Source organism: Equus asinus, chromosome 26, assembly GCF_041296235.1.
Source record: "Equus asinus isolate D_3611 breed Donkey chromosome 26, EquAss-T2T_v2, whole genome shotgun sequence".
Lineage (NCBI taxonomy): Eukaryota > Metazoa > Chordata > Mammalia > Perissodactyla > Equidae > Equus > Equus asinus.
In genome coordinates this window covers 22,282,077-22,301,148 of record NC_091815.1, presented here as the reverse complement: position 1 = coordinate 22,301,148, position 19,072 = coordinate 22,282,077, and the positions used below count along the sequence as shown (strand labels likewise).

Below are 19,072 nucleotides of genomic sequence, written 5' to 3'. Positions count from 1 at the left end.
AAAAAGCTACAACTATAAAGGAAAAGATAGATAAGGTTGACTACATTAAAATTAATAACATCAGGAGTTACTGAAGATGGCGCCGTGAGTAGTCCTCTTTGTCTCTCACCCTTCGAGTCTACAATTATTTGGACACTTATCGCTTGACAAAGGATATCCAGACAGCATCTCAGGACGTCTGAGACACCCATGCGACTATACATCGGAAGGCAGATGGACTTTCCTCCGGGAGGATGTGGAAATAGGTGAAAACTCTCCGACCCCGACGGGCAGCCTAGTACCCGCAAGCGGCTTTCTTCCAATGGACGCCCCCAGAGGATCCACACACATCTAGGGCAGGAGCAAGAACACAACAGAGGAGCGACGGTGGAAACAGGTGACCAGAACCCTACCTAAACCCCCCGCAATTACTCCTAAACGCAGAGGGAAACTTTGGAGTTGCACACCTGAGCCCGCGGGGAGAGTCTCTCCCCGCCATTGGCGGGGAGACCCAGCCTGGTGCTCGGGGCGCCCAGAGGGTCCCAGAGAGAGACACGGAGGGCACGGAGGTCTCCCAGCTGCCGTTGCCCGCCCCGTGGGACTAGGGATTGCCGGAGATCTCAGAGAGGACCGGGGCTGGGGGAACTTTCAAAGGCCGGTTCTGCGACCCGGAGGGGAAGCGCTGGAGCTCCGCCCGGGCAGCAGACAAAACTCTCTGTCTGCCATTAGCAGACGGGCCACGCTGAGCATTCACGGCTCCGGGAGAGGCCCGGAGAGAATCCCAGAGGGCGGGGCGACCCCCAGCTGCCGTTGCCCGCCCCGTGGGGCTAGGGATTGCCAGAGATCTCGGAGAGGACCGGGGCGGGGGGAACTTTCAAAGGCCGGTTCTGCGACCCGGGGGGGAAGCGCCGGAGCTCCGCTCGGGCAGCAGACAAAACTCTCTGTCTGCCGTTAGCAGAGGGGCCACGCTGAGCATTCACGGCTCCGGGAGAGGCCCGGAGAGAAGCCCAGAGGGCGGGGCGACCCCCAGCTGCCGTTGCCCACCCCGTGAGGCTAGGGATTGCCGGAGATCTCGGAGAGGACTGGGGCTGGAGAGAGTTCCAGAGACCCAGCTTAGTAGCCTAGGGGGAAACCCTACAGGCTCACAGCAGCCTTAGGGAAAGCCTCTGCACAGCACCAGTAGAAGGCACCCAGCCGCCAGCCACAAGGCTGGAAGACCCCAGGGCAAAAGCAGCATAGCTAGGTGCACTAACCACAGACTGTAGAAGATGCCAATAGCTCTCCTGCGACCCATAGAGGACAAGTGAGATTTGGTGGGTGCCGACAGCAACGGAGCGACAAATATAAGTGATCCCACCCCGGCCGCTGGAAGAGCCCATAACACCGTTGCAGACCCCAAGGAGAGAGCACATCTAGGTGGGCTGCAACAGTAGGCACCTGCAGCCTGAAGCCCCCCTGTGACGGCCCCCACGGCAGAGGAGGGAATCCAAAGGGCCACTGTGGCTACGAAGAGGGGCCCAGGCCCAGTTAGCAACTACGGACAGGGTTCCTGGTTGGTGAAGTATAAACAGCTGCTCCCCCCACCGCAGCAGCTGAAACAAGTGAAAGGAGCAACTAAACTCTATCTCCATGCGGAGGCACAAATCAACAACATCAAGCAATATGAAAAAATACATTAAATCTCCAGAACAGAAAGAAAGTAACAAATACACAGAAAACAATCCCAAAGAAAATGAGATATATAACCTAAATGATGATGACTTCAAAACAGCCATCATTAAGATTCTCAATGAGTTAAGAGAGAACTCTGACCGACAACTCAACGAGTTCAGGAGCTATGTCACAAAAGAGTTTGATACGATAAAGAAGAACCAAACAGAAATATTGGAAATGAAGAACACAATAGAGGAGATTAAGAAAAATCTAGATGCTCTGAACAGTAGGGCCGATAATATGGAGGAAAGAATTAGCAATTTGGAAGATGGCAATATAGAATTGTTGCAGGCAGAGGAGGAGAGAGAAGCAAGACTTAAAAGAAATGAAGAAACTCTCCGAGAATTATCAGACACAATTAGGAGATGCAACGTAAGGATTATAGGTATACCAGAGGGAGAAGAGAAGGAGAAAGGGGCAGAAAACCTATTCAAAGAAATAATGGCTGAGAACTTCCCAAATCTGGTGAGGGAGATGGATCTTCAGGTGACAGAAGCCAATAGATCTCCAAACTTTATCAATGCAAGAAGACCAACTCCACGGCATATAGTAGTGAAGCTAGCAAAAGTCAACGACAAGGAGAAAATATTAAGGACAGCCAGGCAAAAGAAACTAACCTACAAAGGAACCCCCATCAGGCTATCAGCAGATTTCTCAGCAGAAACTTTACAGGCTAGAAGAGAGTGGAATGATATATTCAAAAATCTGAAGGACAAAAATCTACAGCCGAGAATTCTCTACCCAGCGAAAATATCCTTCAAATACGGTGGAGAAATAAAAACTTTCCCAGATAAACAAAAATTAAGGGAGTTCATTGCCACAAAACCTCCTCTTCAGGAAATCCTCAGGAAAACCCTCATTCCTGAAAAATCCAAAAAAGGAAAGGGGCTACAAAACCAAGAGCAGAGGAGATAAGTAGAAGGACAACAACAGAGAGTAGCAGCTCTACATCAGAACAGATTAAACCATGGGACGAGAAACAAAGGAAACTGAAGAAAACCGGAAAACAAGACACAAAATGGGAGTGGTAGGCCCCCACGTCTCAATAATCACTCTAAATGTAAATGGATTGAACTCCCCAATCAAAAGACACAGAGTGGCAGGATGGATCAAAGAACAAGATCCAACAATATGCTGCCTCCAGGAAACACACCTCAGCCCCAAAGACAAACACAGACTCAGAGTCAAGGGATAGAGAACAATACTCCAAGCTAATAATGAACAAAAGAAAGCAGGTGTCGGGGCTGGCCCCGTGGCCGAGTGGTTAAGTTCGCGCGCTCCGCTGCAGGCGGCCCAGTGTTTCGTTGGTTCGAATCCTGGGCGTGGACATGGCACTGCTCATCAAACCACGCTGAGGCAGCGTCCCACATGCCACAACTAGAAGGACCCACAACGAAGAATATACAACTATGTACCGGAGGGCTTTGGGGAGAAAAAGGAAAAAAAAAAAAAAATACTAATCTTATAAAAAAAAAAAAAAAAAAAAGAAAGCAGGTGTCGCTATACTAATATCAGATAAGGTAGATTTCAAAGCAAAACAGATAAAGAAAGATAAAGAGGGACAGTATATAATGATAAAAGGGACTCTCCACCAAGAAGACATAACACTTATAAATATATACGCACCCAACACAGGAGCACCAAAATTTGTAAAGCAACTCTTAATAGAATTAAAGGAAGACATCAACAACAATACAATAATAGTAGGGGACCTCAACACACCATTAACACCAATGGACAGAACATCCAGACAGAAAATCAACAAGGAAATAATAGAATTAAATGAAAAATTAGACCAGATGGACTTAATAGATATATATAGAACACTTCATCCAAAAACAGCAGGTTACACATTCTTCTCAAGTGCACATGGAACATTCTCAAGGATTGACCATATTTTGGGAACCAAAGCAAACATCAATAAATACAAGAGAGTTGAAATAATATCAAGCATCTTTTCTGATCATAACGCTATTAAACTAGAAATCAACTACAAGAAAAAAGCAGAGAAAGGTGCAAAAATGTGGAGACTAAACAACACGCTTCTCAACAAACAATGGATCATTGAAGAAATTAAAGAAGAAATCAAATATTATCTGGAGACAAATGAAAATGAGAACACGACATACCAAATCATTTGGGATGCAGCAAAAGCAGTCCTAAGAGGGAAATTCATTGCAATACAGGCTCACCTCACTAAACAAGAAAAAGCTCACGTAAGCAACCTCAAACGACACCTAACAGAACTAGAAAAAGAAGAACAAACAAAGCCCAGAGTCAGTAGAAGGAGGGAAATAATAAAAATAAGAGCAGAAATAAACGATATTGAAACAAAAAAGACAATAGAAAGGATAAATGAAACAAAGAGTTGGTTCTTCGAAAGAATTAACAAAATTGACAAACCCCTAGCCAGACTCACCAAGAAAAGAAGAGAGAAAGCGCAAATTAATAAAATCAGGAATGACAGAGGAGAAATCACAACAGATACCAATGAAATACAAGAGATCATAAGAGAATACTATGAAAAACTATATGCCAACAAATTGAACAACCTGGAAGAAATGGACAAATTCCTAGACTCCTACAATCTCCCCAAACTGAATCAGGAAGAAATGGAGAATCTGAATAGACCAATCACAAGTAAGGAAATAGAAACGGTAATCAAAAACCTCCCCAAAAACAAGAGTCCAGGACCAGACGGCTTCTCTGGAGAATTCTACCAAACATTCAAAGAAGACTTAATACCTATTCTCCTCAAACTGTTCCAGAAAATTGAGAAAGATGGAGAACTCCCTAACACATTCTATGAAGCCAACATCACTCTGATCCCCAAACCTGACAAGGACAACACAAAGAAGGAGAACTACAGGCCGATATCACTGATGAACATAGATGCAAAAATCCTCAACAAAATTTTGGCAAACCGATTACAGCAATACATCAAAAAGATTATACACCATGATCAAGTGGGATTTATACCAGGGACACAGGGATGGTTCAACATCCGCAAGTCAATCAACGTGATACACTACATCAACAAAATGAAAAACAAAAACCACATGATCATCTCAATAGATGCAGAGAAAGCATTCGACAAGATCCAACACCCATTTATGATAAAAACCCTCAGTAAAATGGGTATAGAAGGAAAGTACCTCAACATAATAAAGGCCATATATGATAGACCCACAGCCAACATCATACTCAATGGACAAAAGCTGAAAGCCATCCCTCTGAGGACAGGAACAAGACAAGGGTGCCCACTTTCACCACTCCTATTCAACATAGTACTGGAGGTGCTGGCCAGAGCAATTTGGCAGGAAAAAGAAATAAAAGGAATCCAAATAGGTAACGAAGAAGTAAAACTCTCGTCGTTTGCAGACGACATGATCCTATACATAGAAAACCCCAAAGAATCCACAGAAAAACTATTAGAAATAATCAACAACTACAGCAAAGTAGCAGGGTATAAAATTAACGTGCATAAATCAGTAGCATTTCTATACACTAACAATAAACTAACAGAAAAAGAACTCAAGAACTCTATGCCATTCACAATCGCAACGAAAAGAATAAAATACCTTGGGATAAACTTAACCAAGGAAGTGAAGGATCTATACAATGAAAACTACAAGACTTTCTTGAAAGAAATAGGCGATGACATAAAGAGATGGAAAAACATTCCTTGCACATGGATTGGAAGAATAAACATAGTTAAAATGTCCATACTACCTAAAGCAATATACAGATTCAATGCTATCCCAATCAGAATCCCAAGAACATTCTTCACAGAAATTGAACAAACAATCCTAAAATTCATATGGGGGAACAAAAGACCGCGAATTGCTAAAGCAATCCTGAGCAAGAAAAACAAAGCCGGCAGAATCACAATCCCCGATTTCAAAACATACTACAAAGCTACAGTGATCAAAACAGCATGGTACTGGTACAAAAACAGGTCCACAGATCAATGGAACAGAATTGAAAGCCCAGAGATAAAACCACACATCTATGGACAGCTAATCTTCGACAAAGGAGCAGAGGGCCTACAATGGAGAAAAGAAAGTCTCTTCAACAAATGGTGCTGGGAAAACTGGACAGCCACATGCAAAAGATTGAAAATTGACCAGTCTTTTTCACCACACACCAAAATAAACTCAAAATGGATCAAAGACCTAAAGATTAGGCCTGAGACAATAAGTCTTTTGGAAGAGAATATAGGCAGTACACTCTTTGACATCAGTTTCAAAAGAATCTTTTCGGACACTGTAACTCCTCAGTTGAGGGAAACAATAGAAAGAATAAACAAATGGGACTTCATCAGACTAAAGAGCTTCTTCAAGGCAAGGGAAAACAGGATTGAAACAAAAAAACAGCTCACTAATTGGGAAAAAATATTTACAAGCCACTTATCCGACAAAGGGTTAATCTCCATAATATACAAAGAACTCACACTGCTTAACAACAAAAAAACAAACAACCTGATCAAAAAATGGGCAGAGGACATGAACAGACATTTCTCAAAAGAAGATATGAATATGGCCAATAGACACATGAAAAGATGTTCATCATCGCTAATCATCAGGGAAATGCAAATCAAAACTACACTAAGATATCACCTTACCCCCGTTAGATTGGCAAAAACATCCAAAACCAAGAACGACAAATGTTGGAGAGGTTGTGGAGAAAGAGGAACCCTCATACACTGTTGGTGGGAATGCAAACTGGTACAGCCACTATGGAAAACAGTATGGAGATTTCTCAAAAAGTTAAAAATAGAAATACCCTATGACCCAGCCATCCCATTACTGGGTATCTATCCTAAGAACCTGATATCAGATATCTCAAGAGTCCATTGCACCCCTATGTTCATCGCAGCATTATTTACAATAGCCAAGACGTGGAACCAGCCTACATGCCCAGAAACTGATGATTGGATAAAGAAGATGTGGTATATATACACAATGGAATACTACTCAGCCAAAAAAAAAGACGAAATTGGCCCATTCACAACAACGTGGATGGACCTCGAGGGCATTATGTTAAGCGAAATAAGTCAGTCAGAGAAAGACGAACTCTATATGACTCCACTCATAGGTGGAAATTAGTATATTGAGAAGGAGATCTGATCGGTGGTTACCAGGGAAAAGGGGGGGTGGGGGGAGGGTACGGAGGGGGAAGTGGTGTACCCACAACATGACTAACAAAAATGTACAACTGAAATCTCACAAGGTTGTAATCTATCATAACATTAATAAAAAAAAAATTAAAAAAAATAAAATTAATAACATCAAAAGCCAACATTAATAAAAAAGTAAGCTACAGAGTGGTAGAAGATATTTACAAGGAGTTCATATATGGAATATATAAAGAACTCCTTCAAATCACTAAGAAAAAGACAGACAACCCAATGAATTTAGCCAAGAAACAAACAGGCAGGTCACAAAACACACACATACACACACCCAGAATGGCTAAAATTAAAAGGTCTAACAATATCAAGAATTGGCAAGAATGCAGAACAATGGCAACTTTCATGCTGCTGGTGGAAGTATAAATTATATGGTGGAAGTATAAAAACCACTTTGAAAAACTGGCATTATCTATTAAAGTTGAACATACACATATCCTATTACCTAGTAATTCCACTCCTAGCTATATCCCCAAAAGAAAGGTGTATATATATATGTACCAAAAGGTATGTACAAGAATGTTCACAGCAGTATTACATATAATAGCTAAAAACTAGAAAACAACACAACTGTCAACAGTAGAAAGGATACATAATTTATAACAACAACATACAATACATAATATAAAATATATTCATATAATGGAATACAACATAGCAACAAGAATGAACCAACATCAGCTATATGCAATATCATAGATGTATCTGATAAACATAAAGTTGAGCAAAAAAAAAAAAAACCAAGGCAAAAGAATAAACACTGTATGACTCGATTCACATAAAGCTCAAAAACAGGCAAAATTAATCTGTGGTGTTAGAAGTCAGGATGGTGTTTATTTTGAGAGAGGACAAGGAGGCTAGTGATTGGGAAGGGACAGAGTTTTTTAAAAAGTAAAGAATTTTTCAAAAAGTAAAAATGGTCAACAAAGTTAATAAATAATTGGAAAGAAGATAAAATAAAAGCCAACATAGAGACAAATATACACAAACGTATGTGCTTCTTAGGGTGTGAATATCTACCGTTATACAAGTCTAAATGCAGCAAATCCTATGAAGAAGGAATGAAATCTAAAATGTAGGTAGAATAACTTGTCTTGGAAATGAAGAAGAAAGGTACTTGCTACACCGGAATGGGAAGAAAGTAAAGAGAAAAGAAAAGCAAGATAGCTCCTATGGAAGAGGCCTTGGGTCTTTGAGGGGAGTTTCCTGATAACATCCTACAGATAGTATCTCCTAGGGTTCTGCTCCTGCCCTATCATCTCTCACTCACCTGAACAAAGGCCTCTAGTCAGCTCTCTGTCAACCATCCAGGGCTCTTTTCCTTGTTCCAATAAGGAGATCACAGCTGGCTTAGAATTGGAAAGTCCTGATCACAAGAAAAGACATGGGACATGGTTATGCTGTTGGTGTCCCAGAAATCAGATCCAGTCCCTTGGTGATCAAGAGATGCCACTACAGGAAGGACCAGAGGAAGATGAAGCTTCAGCTGAAGCCCATTGGAGCTGCCCATTTCCAACTCTTCCATTCCATTCCAACTCAAACCATTCCTTGGGGAACAGGGAGCAGAAATTTAGCTGGTTACTTGAAAAGAATAATTCACAATGGAGAAAGGAGACATTCCCGAGGGCAGACTCCAAATTTTGGGAGATAGTTATCCTTACCAACTGAAACAAGGTTGCTGAAATTCTCCAACATCACTTCTTTGTATAAATTCATCTGACCAGAGTCCAGGCATTCCCATTCCTCCTGAGAGAAGTTTATAGACACATCCCTGAACATCATTGACCCCTGAAACGACAAACATGCTTTCACAATGGAAGGAGAGAAGAAAAAGACGGTAGTAGAGGAGGCGGTAGAGGGCTCTAAAGAAAAGGACAAAGACTGTTAAGCAAATTGAAGGGGCAGGAATCCTACTACCTCAGTAGAAGACACATCTCCCATGCACGGAGGGATACATCCAGGAATGTGCAAACAGAGTGAACTTTTCCTCTGAGAAGAAATAGCAAGCATGCAGCTCAATGTCTGACCGTAGTAAAGTCTGCATAAATGCGAGTTCCTTCACCCTTTCCATTTTCCCTTTAAGCCCCAAGAGAGGAAAAAATGTCATGGACTTTAAAAAAAATCTTCCAATATACTTTGGAGTAAAATTTCAGAATATCGGGGAAAAAGAGAACTTCCTAAATCTTTCCAGAAGAAAATGTGGACCACATAAAAATTTTCAGGAATCAGAATGGCAATGGACTTCTCAACGGCACCATTTAAAATAAGAAAACAAAGTGATTCTTTTAATATTACAAAGGAAAATGAATTCTGGTCTAGAATTCTATACCCAGCCAAAGGTAGTATGAAGATAATATACCAAGCAAGATTAAATACCAAGCTAATGTGAAGATTAAATGAAGACAATTCTAGATGTGCAGGAAATGATAAAATTATCTCCCATCCCGCTTATCTTAGGAAGCTACTGGCCTATGTGTCCCATCAAAATTAGGGGGTAAATTAAGAAAAAGAAAGGTATTATATTCAGAAACTAGAAAACTAACATGAGAATGCTAAACAAAGTCCCAGTATAATTGTAAAAGGCAGGACAATATCTGGCAACAGAGCTAGAGAACAACACCTAGGAAGAGGAGGACAGAGAACTATGGGAGAGGGGTCTCCAAGGAAAAATAAAGAGCCAATATATTTGATCACATGGGAATTATTGATAGGCAACTGACAGCAACATTGGTGGATTTGGAAAAAAAATTAGCAACATATAGATGGGAACCAGGCAAATGAAGAAACAAAGCAATTTACCTTCAGAAAAATAAAAATTCTACAAAAAACCCCACTAGGGTCTAGTGTACTACTTGACTCAGATTAACAATATCTGCAAGGTCCTATCCCATGGATATTAATGATGTAAAGAAAAACTGTGATATAACTCTTTGGAGGGGACGGGAATGAGGAATGTGGTACGGGAAAGCTGAATCCATACTGACTTTACCTACCTTAAGGAAATCATTAGAAAATTTCTATCGAAAACAGCAACATAGGAATACTAATTAAAATATAGGAAAAGTGCCAAAAGAAACAGCAAAAAGAGTTGAGGGTAGCCACCTGAGAGGAGTAGGATTGGTAGTGGGACAGAGCCCTGCGAATTTTTCATTAAATCTTTTAATATTTCTTGAATTTTCAAAATGCAAAACTGGTTAAATATTAATTTAAAATATCACTATCTTAGACAAGAGCATAATTTAAATTTCTTGAAAACTGCAGTTCTCTTATGACTGTTATAAGAATTATTCTCTATTAACATAAACTCTTTAACTTTTTAAATGTTATTGGTGGCAGAATTTTCCACAATAAAACATTACTGAATAAACCTTTTATTTCACACATTTTGTTAGGCAAAATCCTTAAGATCCTTTCCAGATATGGTCCTCCCACCCATACCATGCCTTATGTATCTCTTCTGTCTTGCTGTTCCTGAGGTGTATCCTTTATAATAAAACCATGATCATAAATACAGTGCTTTCCTGAGTTCCATGAGTCATTCTAATACAGGCATGCATCATTTAACGACGGGGATACATTCTGAGAAAACGCTTCGTGAAGTGATTTTTGTCATTGTGTAAACATCATAAAATCTATTTACACAAACCTATATGGTATAGCCTACTACACACCTACGCTATATGGTACTAATCTTATGGGACCACCATCATATACGCAGGTCGTCGTTAATTGAAGCATCATTATGCGGAGCATGACTGTAATAAATTATTGAACCTGAGTGGAGATCATGGGAATGCCTGAATTTGTGGTGTGATGGACAGAAGTGCAGTGCCTTGGGGACACTGGAGACTTGGGGCTGGTCTCTGAAGTTGGGCAGTCTTGTGAAACTGAGCCCCTTAACCTGTGGCGCCTGTGTTAACCCTGGGTAGTTAGTGTCAGGATTGATCTGAACTGAATTGTAGGATACCCAGCTGGTGTCTAAAAATTGGTTGTTGTTTGGAAAATGAGACATTCCTATCCCATTTAAGAAATTAGATTACTTTTCCTTCATCTTAGGCCAACCAAGGGGGCCCCTTTAAATTCCAGGGTCAAAAGTGGAAGGGTGAGATTGTTTAGAATTTTTGCTGTGTTCCCTGGAGTTTGGAGGGAACAGAGACTGGTACCTATTCCCCATCTTGGATCAGATGTGGACCCAATGGAGGGACAATGTGACCCCAACAAAGGAGTGGGTCACAGAATGTCCAATTTTATGACAGGTATTACAAGTAGCCATTTAAAGGAAATATACTGCCCACAATACGGAAAGTGCAATTAGAGGTTTCTAGCAGGGGCTTCTCTGAGAATCCCATAAAAGCACCCCATAAGAAAATGAGTCAGTGTTGAACATCCATGAAAGCAAGAGAGACCAAGACCAAAACAACAGTACCAGTCAAGTAAGACTTTTCTCCTTATCTCCTCTTCCCTATCCCTGTAGCAATTTCATACGAGCCAGAAACTGCCTACTGGGCAAGAAAGAGAAGTTCAGGTTGAGAATACAAAGAAGCTTAGTATGTCCCCCTTTTCACACTGCAAGCTTCTAGCTTGAAGCAAGCCTGAGCTCAGAGAAAAGGCTTTAAATGAAACTTACATATTACTACACTCAACTAGAGTCTGTAATCAGCAAAATGAGACTGATTCGGTGACTGAAAACAACCAAAGGATACCAAAGAGTGATCAAAACAATTATAAGGACTGCACAAATTTTTATCCAGGGCAACAAAAAAATTAGCCCATAAAGAGTTGAGAGTGGAAATTATGGGGAAGATACTTTCTTTTGCTTGCTTTCTATAGAGTCCTGCTTATTTCAAAGCGCTAGTTATAAGTCAATTTGATTTTCACCTGAAAAAAGTGATAATCTGGGGCCAGCCTGCTGGCATAGAGGTTAAGTTCACAGGCTCCACTTTGGCAGCCCGGGGTTCGAAGTTTGGATGCCAGGCGAGGACCTCCACACTGCTCATAAAGCCACACTGTGCTGGCATCCCACATACAAAACAGAGGAAGAGTGGCACGGATGTTAGCTCAGCAACAATCTTCCTCAAGCAGAAAGAGGAAGACTGGCAACAGATGTTAGCCCAGGGCCAATCTTCATCAAAAAAAAAAAAAAAAAGTTATAATCTTACATACTCTTCTCTAATTTTTAATACAATTTTTTTCTCTTGTCTATGTAGTTTAGTTGACACCTACAGAACAATGTTAAATAACATTGGTAATGGTGTATATCCTTGTCTTTTCTCTGATCTTACTGGGAATGCTTCAAATATTTCCTGATGAAGCATTACATTAGCTTCTGTCAACAAAATTCATTTTATTCCTTTAAAAATTTATTTTCTACTATAGCATACTAGCTCCCTAGAGTTATTCCCATTAATATTGGGCAAAAATATTCACTATAGAGATGGTAAGTGTAATTAGAGGCTGATAGGAGAGGGGAGCAAGATATTCTATTTCGGCTTTGGCACGGGAGAATGGATTGCAAAGACTCAGCCTGCTTCTAAAGAAATTCAGATAGAAAGGCCTTGAGCTAAAGAGATTTGGGGAGACTGATTCTTATCCTTATTTTCTTTGCCTCTGTACCAAACACATACATTTTAAAAACTGAGAGTGACCCACTCAGTTCTAAATTTATACCTTGAGAAAACCCTATCCCTATTCTGAGTCCTCTCCCTTGATACACTCTAACTTTCAGGTAAGAAAATCAGAAGATAAATGGATAGCCTTATGATTTAGTGAGTTCCTCAAGATTAGAAGTGTTGAAACACAACTGAATAAAGATATTTTTACTACTAGTTGGAGGAATAACCCAAAAACTCTAGCTACCTGCCACGCTCTCTGCCTCTTCCTGAAACAAGGCAAGGTTCTTTTGCTTAATATTGCTTTGATTTGAGCTGTTAAGTGTCAACTCTAAAAACCAAAAAGATTAAGAAATGAAAAAAGAAATAATGAGAAATACCAACCTATGTGTAAGTAGAGCCTGAGAAGGAGAAGAGAGAAAATGAGGCAGCAACAATCTTTAAAGATGGCTGAGGATTTTCCTGAACTAATAAAAGACATTTATTAGTAGACATTTATTTATTAGACATTTATTTGTAGCTAAATTCAAAAACCCCTACAAATTCCAAGCAGATAAATAAAAAGAAATGCACACTCAGGCATGTTATAGGAAAATTATACAAAACCAAAAACAGAGAGAGGAAGTCTTATGCCAGAGGAAGAAAAGCCAAATTATCTTCAAAGGAGAGAGGAGCTAGAATAAACAAGACTGTGTGATACTGGCACAGGGATATACACATAGATCAACAGAACAGAACCAACAGCTCATATACATACCCATGCACATACGGACACCAGATATATTTGTGGACTAGTGGGAACACAATTGACATTCTAATATATGGTGCTGAGAAAATTTGGATACTCCTAAGGGAGAAAAAACCAACCCTGACCCCTACTTTACACCATACACAAAAGCAAGTAAGAGGTGGATTAAATATATAAATGGGAAACACAAAACTTAGACCTTTAATCATATATATGGGAGAATATTTGCATAACCTTGGGACAAGGAATGATTTCTTAAATAAGATAGAAAAAGCACCAACCAGAAAGGAAAAACAAATTGATAAATTTGACTTTGTTAAAAAAATGAGGACGCCTATTCATAAAACCACCTTAAGGACTGGGGGGCCGAGCAAAATGGCGGGGTGAGCTGACACGGGATTCTCTCCACTCCAAAATACAACAAAAGATTGGAAGAACTGAATTTCAGAAAATAAACATAATGCCAGCTCGTTAGAGACCTACAATACCAAGAAGGCAGAGATCATAAACCTTGCTTACACCTTCGGAGGCGCTGGAACGGTAGGAGAGAACATCGCTCCCTCCCCTAGAGTCTGCCATCGCAGCAGCGCAAGTCGGGAAGGAGCAGGGGAGGGGCCGCGTGACCGGGGGATCATCCAGGACTCCTGCCGCTGGTTCAGTGGAGACCTGCTGACAGGGGGAAAGCTTCCATCTGCGGGGACCCCATAAATCAAGGGCCTTGGAAGACCAGAGAACAGAACTGAACTGAACCCAGACCAGTGTGTGTGAGTAACAGCCCCCCCCCCCCCAAGCCAGTGGGCACAGCCATCTTGCCTGAAGGCGGAGAGCTCATAACACGCGGCTCTCCACCCCCATCTAGTGGCAACAGGCTGTAACTGCAACTGAATTCTACCACCATGAGAAAAAACCGCTCCTCTACCATCCAGCAATTTATAAAAGCCCCAGACCAGAAGGAAAACAATAAAAACACAGAATTAAGTCCTGAGGACTTGGAATTAGGTAAACTAAGTGATAATGAATTCAAAGCAGCTATAATCAAAAAACTCACTGAAGTAGAGAGAAAGATAGAGAAACAAGCCAAGCTCTGGAGTTACTTCACAAAAGAGATTGAAATCATAAAGAAGAATCAAACAGAATTACTTGAGATGAAAAACACAATGGACCAGATAAAACAGAATACGGATTCCCTGAATGCCCGGGTAGAAAACATAGAGGAGAAAATTAGCATAATCAAAGATAGACAGGCTGAATGGCGCCAGACAAAGGAAGAAAGAAAACTAAGAATTAAAAAAAATGTGGAAAATCTCCGAGAGATAATGGATTCAATGAGGAGTAAGAACATAAGGATCATAGGAATTCCCGAAAATATGGAAAAGGAAAATGGAGCAGAAAGTGTGCTTAACGAAATTATTGAAGAGAACTTCCCAAATCTAGGGATCAAAAGAGAAATGTGTGTAGAGGAGGGTTTTATATCTCCTAGATTTGTCAATGTAAAAAGACCTACTGCAAGGCACATAGTAGTAAAGTTGGCAAATAGGAATGATAAGGAGAGAATACTCAGGGAAGTAAGGAAAAAAAGAGAATAACCTATAAAGGAGCCCCTATCAGACTGTCAGCGGGTTTCTCTACAGAAACCCTACACGCTAGGAGAGAATGGAGTGATATAGTCAAAGCTTTAAAGGATAAAAATCTTCAGCCAAGAATGCTCTATCCAGCAAGAATTTCCCTCAGGTATGAGGGAGAAATTAAATCTTTTCCAGACAAACAAAAGTTAAGGGAATTTGTAACTAAAAGCCCTCCATTACAAGAAATCCTCAAGAAGGCTCTCATACCTGAAAAAAGAAAAAAGGGAGAAAGGGGACACAATCCACAGACTAGGGAGACCGATGGATAGAACCAGAACAGGATAGCAAATATTCAATTATAGCATTAGGGTAAAGGTAAGGAAACTACCAAAACAAGGACGATCTTAACACTCTAACTACATATTAATAAGATGAGTTGGAATAAAAAATGAAAATAATTAATTAGGAGGGGAAGAGCAAAGGGTCTAAATCAGTATTGGCCAAGTAAGTAAGAGACCACCAGAGAATAGACTATATTATACACAAGATTCTAAATACAAACTTCAAGGTAGACACTAAAATAAAGTACAGAACAGAATCACAAATCATAAATAAGGAAAAATCTAAGAAACCCAGCATAAGAAATTGCAGTATTAAATGGGTAGTTTAAAGCAAACAGGAAAAGAAACACAGGAAAACAAGATAATGAGCGACAGACTAACAGCACAAAGTCCACATGCATCAATAATCACTCTCAATGTGAACGGATTGAACTCTCCAATAAAAAGACACAGAGTGGGAAAATGGATTAAAGAACACGATCCAACAATTTGTTGCCTCCAGGAAACACACCTCAGCCCCAAGGACAAACACAGACTCAGGGTGAAGGGGTGGAGGACAATACTTCAAGCAAATAGCAAGGAAAAAAAGGCAGGTGTTGCAATTCTCATATCAGACCAAGTGGATTTCAAAATAAGACAGGTAAAGAGAGACACAGAGGGACAATATATAATGATCAAAGGGACACTTCATCAAGAAGAAATAACGCTTATAAATATCTATGCACTCAACACAGGAGCACCAAGATTCATAAAGCAACTATTAACAGACCTAAAGGAAGATGTTAAAAACAACACAATAATAGTAGAGGACCTCAACACCCCACTCACATCAATGGACAGATCATCCAGACAGAAAATCCACAAGGAAATAGTGGAGCTAAATGAAAAACTAAAACAATTGGACTTAATAGACATATATAGATCACTTCACCATGAAAGCGCTGAATACAGATTCTTCTCAAGTGCACATGGAACATTCTCTAGGATAGACCATATCTTGGGAAACAAGGCAAGCCTCTACAAATTTAAAAAAAATTGAAATAATAACAAGCATCTTCTCAGATCATAGTGCTATAAGGCTAGAAATTAATTACAAGAAAAAAGCTGAGAAAGGCACAAAGATGTGGAGACTAAACAACACACTACTGAACAAGCAATGGATCATTGAAGAAATTAAAGAAGAAATAAAAAAATACCTGGAAACAAATGAAAATGATAGCATGCCATACCAACTCATATGGGATACAGCAAAAGCTGTATTAAGAGGAAAATTCATCGCAATACAGGCCTATCTTAACAAACAAGAAAAATCCCAAATAAGCAACCTTAAAGCACACCTAACTGAACTAGAGAAAAAAGAACAAATGAAGCCCAAAGTCAGCAGGAGAGAAATAATAAAAATCAGAGCAGAAATAAATACTATTGAAACGTAAAAGGCAGTAGAAAGGATCAATGAGACAAAGAGCTGGTTTTTTGAGAAGATAAATAAAATTGACAAACCACTAGCCAGACTTACAAAGAAAAAAAGGGAGAAAGCTCAAATAAACAAAATCAGAAATGAGCGAGGAGAAATAACAACAGACTCTGCAGAAATACAACAGATTATAAGAGAATACTACAAAAAACTATATGCCAACAGAATGGATAACCTAGAGGAAATGGATAAATTCTTGGACTCCTACAATCTCCCAAAGCTCACTCAAGAAGAGGCAGACAATTTGAACAGACCAATCACAAGGAAAGAGATTGAAACAGCAATCAAAAACATCCCAAAGAATAAAACCCCAGGACCAGATGGCCTTCCTGGGGAATTCTACCAAACTTTCAGAGAGGATTTAATACCTGTCCTTTTCAAGCTATTCCAAAAAATTAGGGAAGATGGAACACTTCCTAACACATTCTATGAGGCCAACATCACGCTGATACCAAAACCTGACAAAGACACCACGAAAAAAGAGAACTACAGGCCAATATCACTGATGAACATAGATGCAAAAATTCTAAACAAAATTTTGGCAACCAGAATTCAGCAATTCCTCAAGAGAATCATACATCAGGATCAGGTGGGATTCATACCAGGGACACAGGGATGGTTCAACATCTGCAAATCAATCAACGTGATACACCACATCAACAAACTGAGGAATAAAAACCACATGATCATCTCAATAGATGCAGAGAAGGCATTTGACAAGATCCAACAGCCATTTATGATAAAAACTCTGAACAAAATGGGCATAGAAGGAAACTACCTCAACATAATAAAGGCCATATACGACAAACCCATAGCCAACATCGTACTCAATGGCAAAAACTGAACCCCATCCCCCTGAAAACAGGAAGGAGACAAGGATGCCCTCTATCACCACTCTTGTTTAACATAGTACGGGAGGTCCTGGCCAGAGCAATCAGGCAAGAAAAAGGAATAAAAGGAATCCAAATGGGGAGGGAAGAAGTGAAACTCTCGCTGTTTGCAGACGCCATGATCTTATATATAGAAAACCCCAAAGAATCCATTGGAAAACTGTTAGAAGTAATCAACAACTACAGCAAAGTTGCAGGGTATAAAATCAATTTGCATAAATCAGTAGCATTTCTATACTCCAGTAATGAACCAACAGAAAAAGAACTCAAGAACACAATACCATTCACAATCGCAACAAAAAGAATAAAATACCTTGGGGTAAATTTAACTAAGGAAGTGAAGGACCTATATAATGAAAATTACAAGGCCTTTCTGAGAGAATTGGATGATGACATAAGGAGATGGAAAGACATTCCATGTACATGGATTGGAAGAATAAACACAGTTAAAATGTCCGTTCTACCTAAAGCAATCTACAGATTCAACATCATCCCAATCAGAATCTCAATGACATTCTTTACAGAATTAGAACAAAGAATCCTAAAATTCATATGGGGCAACAAAAGACCCCGAACTGCTAAAGCAATCCTGAACAAAACGGGAGGCATCACAATCCCTGACTTCAAAACATACTACAAAGCTACAGTAATCAAAACAGCATGGCACTGGTACAAAAACAGGTGCACTGATCAATGGAACAGAACTGAAAGCCCAGAAATAAAACCACACATCTATGGACAGCTTATCTTTGACAAAGGAGCTGAGGGCATACAATGGAGAAAAGAAAGTCTTTTCAACAAATGGTGCTGGGAAAACTGGAAAGCCACATGTAAAAGAATGAAAATTGACCATTCTTTTTCACCATTCACCAAAATAAACTCAAAATGGATTAAAGACCTAAAGGTGAGACCTGAAACCATAAGGCTTCTGGAAGAAAACGTAGGCAGTACACTCTTTGACATCAGTATTAAAAGGATCTTTTCAGACACCATGCCTTCTCAGATAAGGGAAACAATAGAAAGAATAAACAAATGGGACTTCATCAGATTAAAGAGCTTTTTCAAGGCAAATGAAAACAGGATTGAAACAAAAAAAACAACCCACTAACTGGGAAAAAATATTTGCAAGTCATATATCTGACAAAGGCTTAATATCCATAATATATAAAGAACTCTTGCAACTCAACAACAAACCATCAAACAACCCAATCAAAAAATGGGCTGGAGACATGAACAGACATTTCTCCAAAGAAGATATACGGATGGCCAATAGGCACATGCAAAGATGCTTATCATCGCTGATCATCAGGGAAATGCAAATGAAAAATACACTAAGATATCACCTTACACCCGTTAGAATGACAAAAATATCTAAAACTAATAGCAACAAATGTTGGAGAGGTTGCGGAGAAAAAGGAACCCTCATACACTGCTGGTGGGAATGCAAACTGGTGCAGCCACTATGGAAAACAGTATGGAGATTCCTCAAAAAACTAAAAATAGAACTACCATATGATCCAGCCATCCCACTACTGGGTATTTATCCAAAGAGCTTGAAGTCA

The 19,072-nt window shown here is 39.9% G+C and overlaps 1 protein-coding gene across 10 annotated transcripts in view; it reads right to left on the bottom strand.

The window, feature by feature from the left end:
- Window positions 1-19,072, bottom strand: part of ZNF829 (zinc finger protein 829) — a 32,891-nt gene that overhangs the window by 11,362 nt on the left and 2,457 nt on the right. For 4 of the 10 annotated variants that reach the window (XM_014848802.3, XM_070499049.1, XM_070499051.1 and 1 more), the window contains exons 3-4: window positions 8,545-8,671; window positions 8,154-8,249 (exon numbers count right to left, since the gene is read on the bottom strand). In XM_014848802.3, the coding sequence (XP_014704288.3) occupies window positions 8,154-8,249; window positions 8,545-8,671 (223 nt within the window). Of the gene's footprint in view, window positions 1-8,153; window positions 8,431-8,544; window positions 8,672-19,072 lie in introns of all 10 variants that reach the window. The other 6 variants (XM_044759467.2, XM_044759469.2, XM_044759468.2 and 3 more) reach the window with 2 other exon arrangements.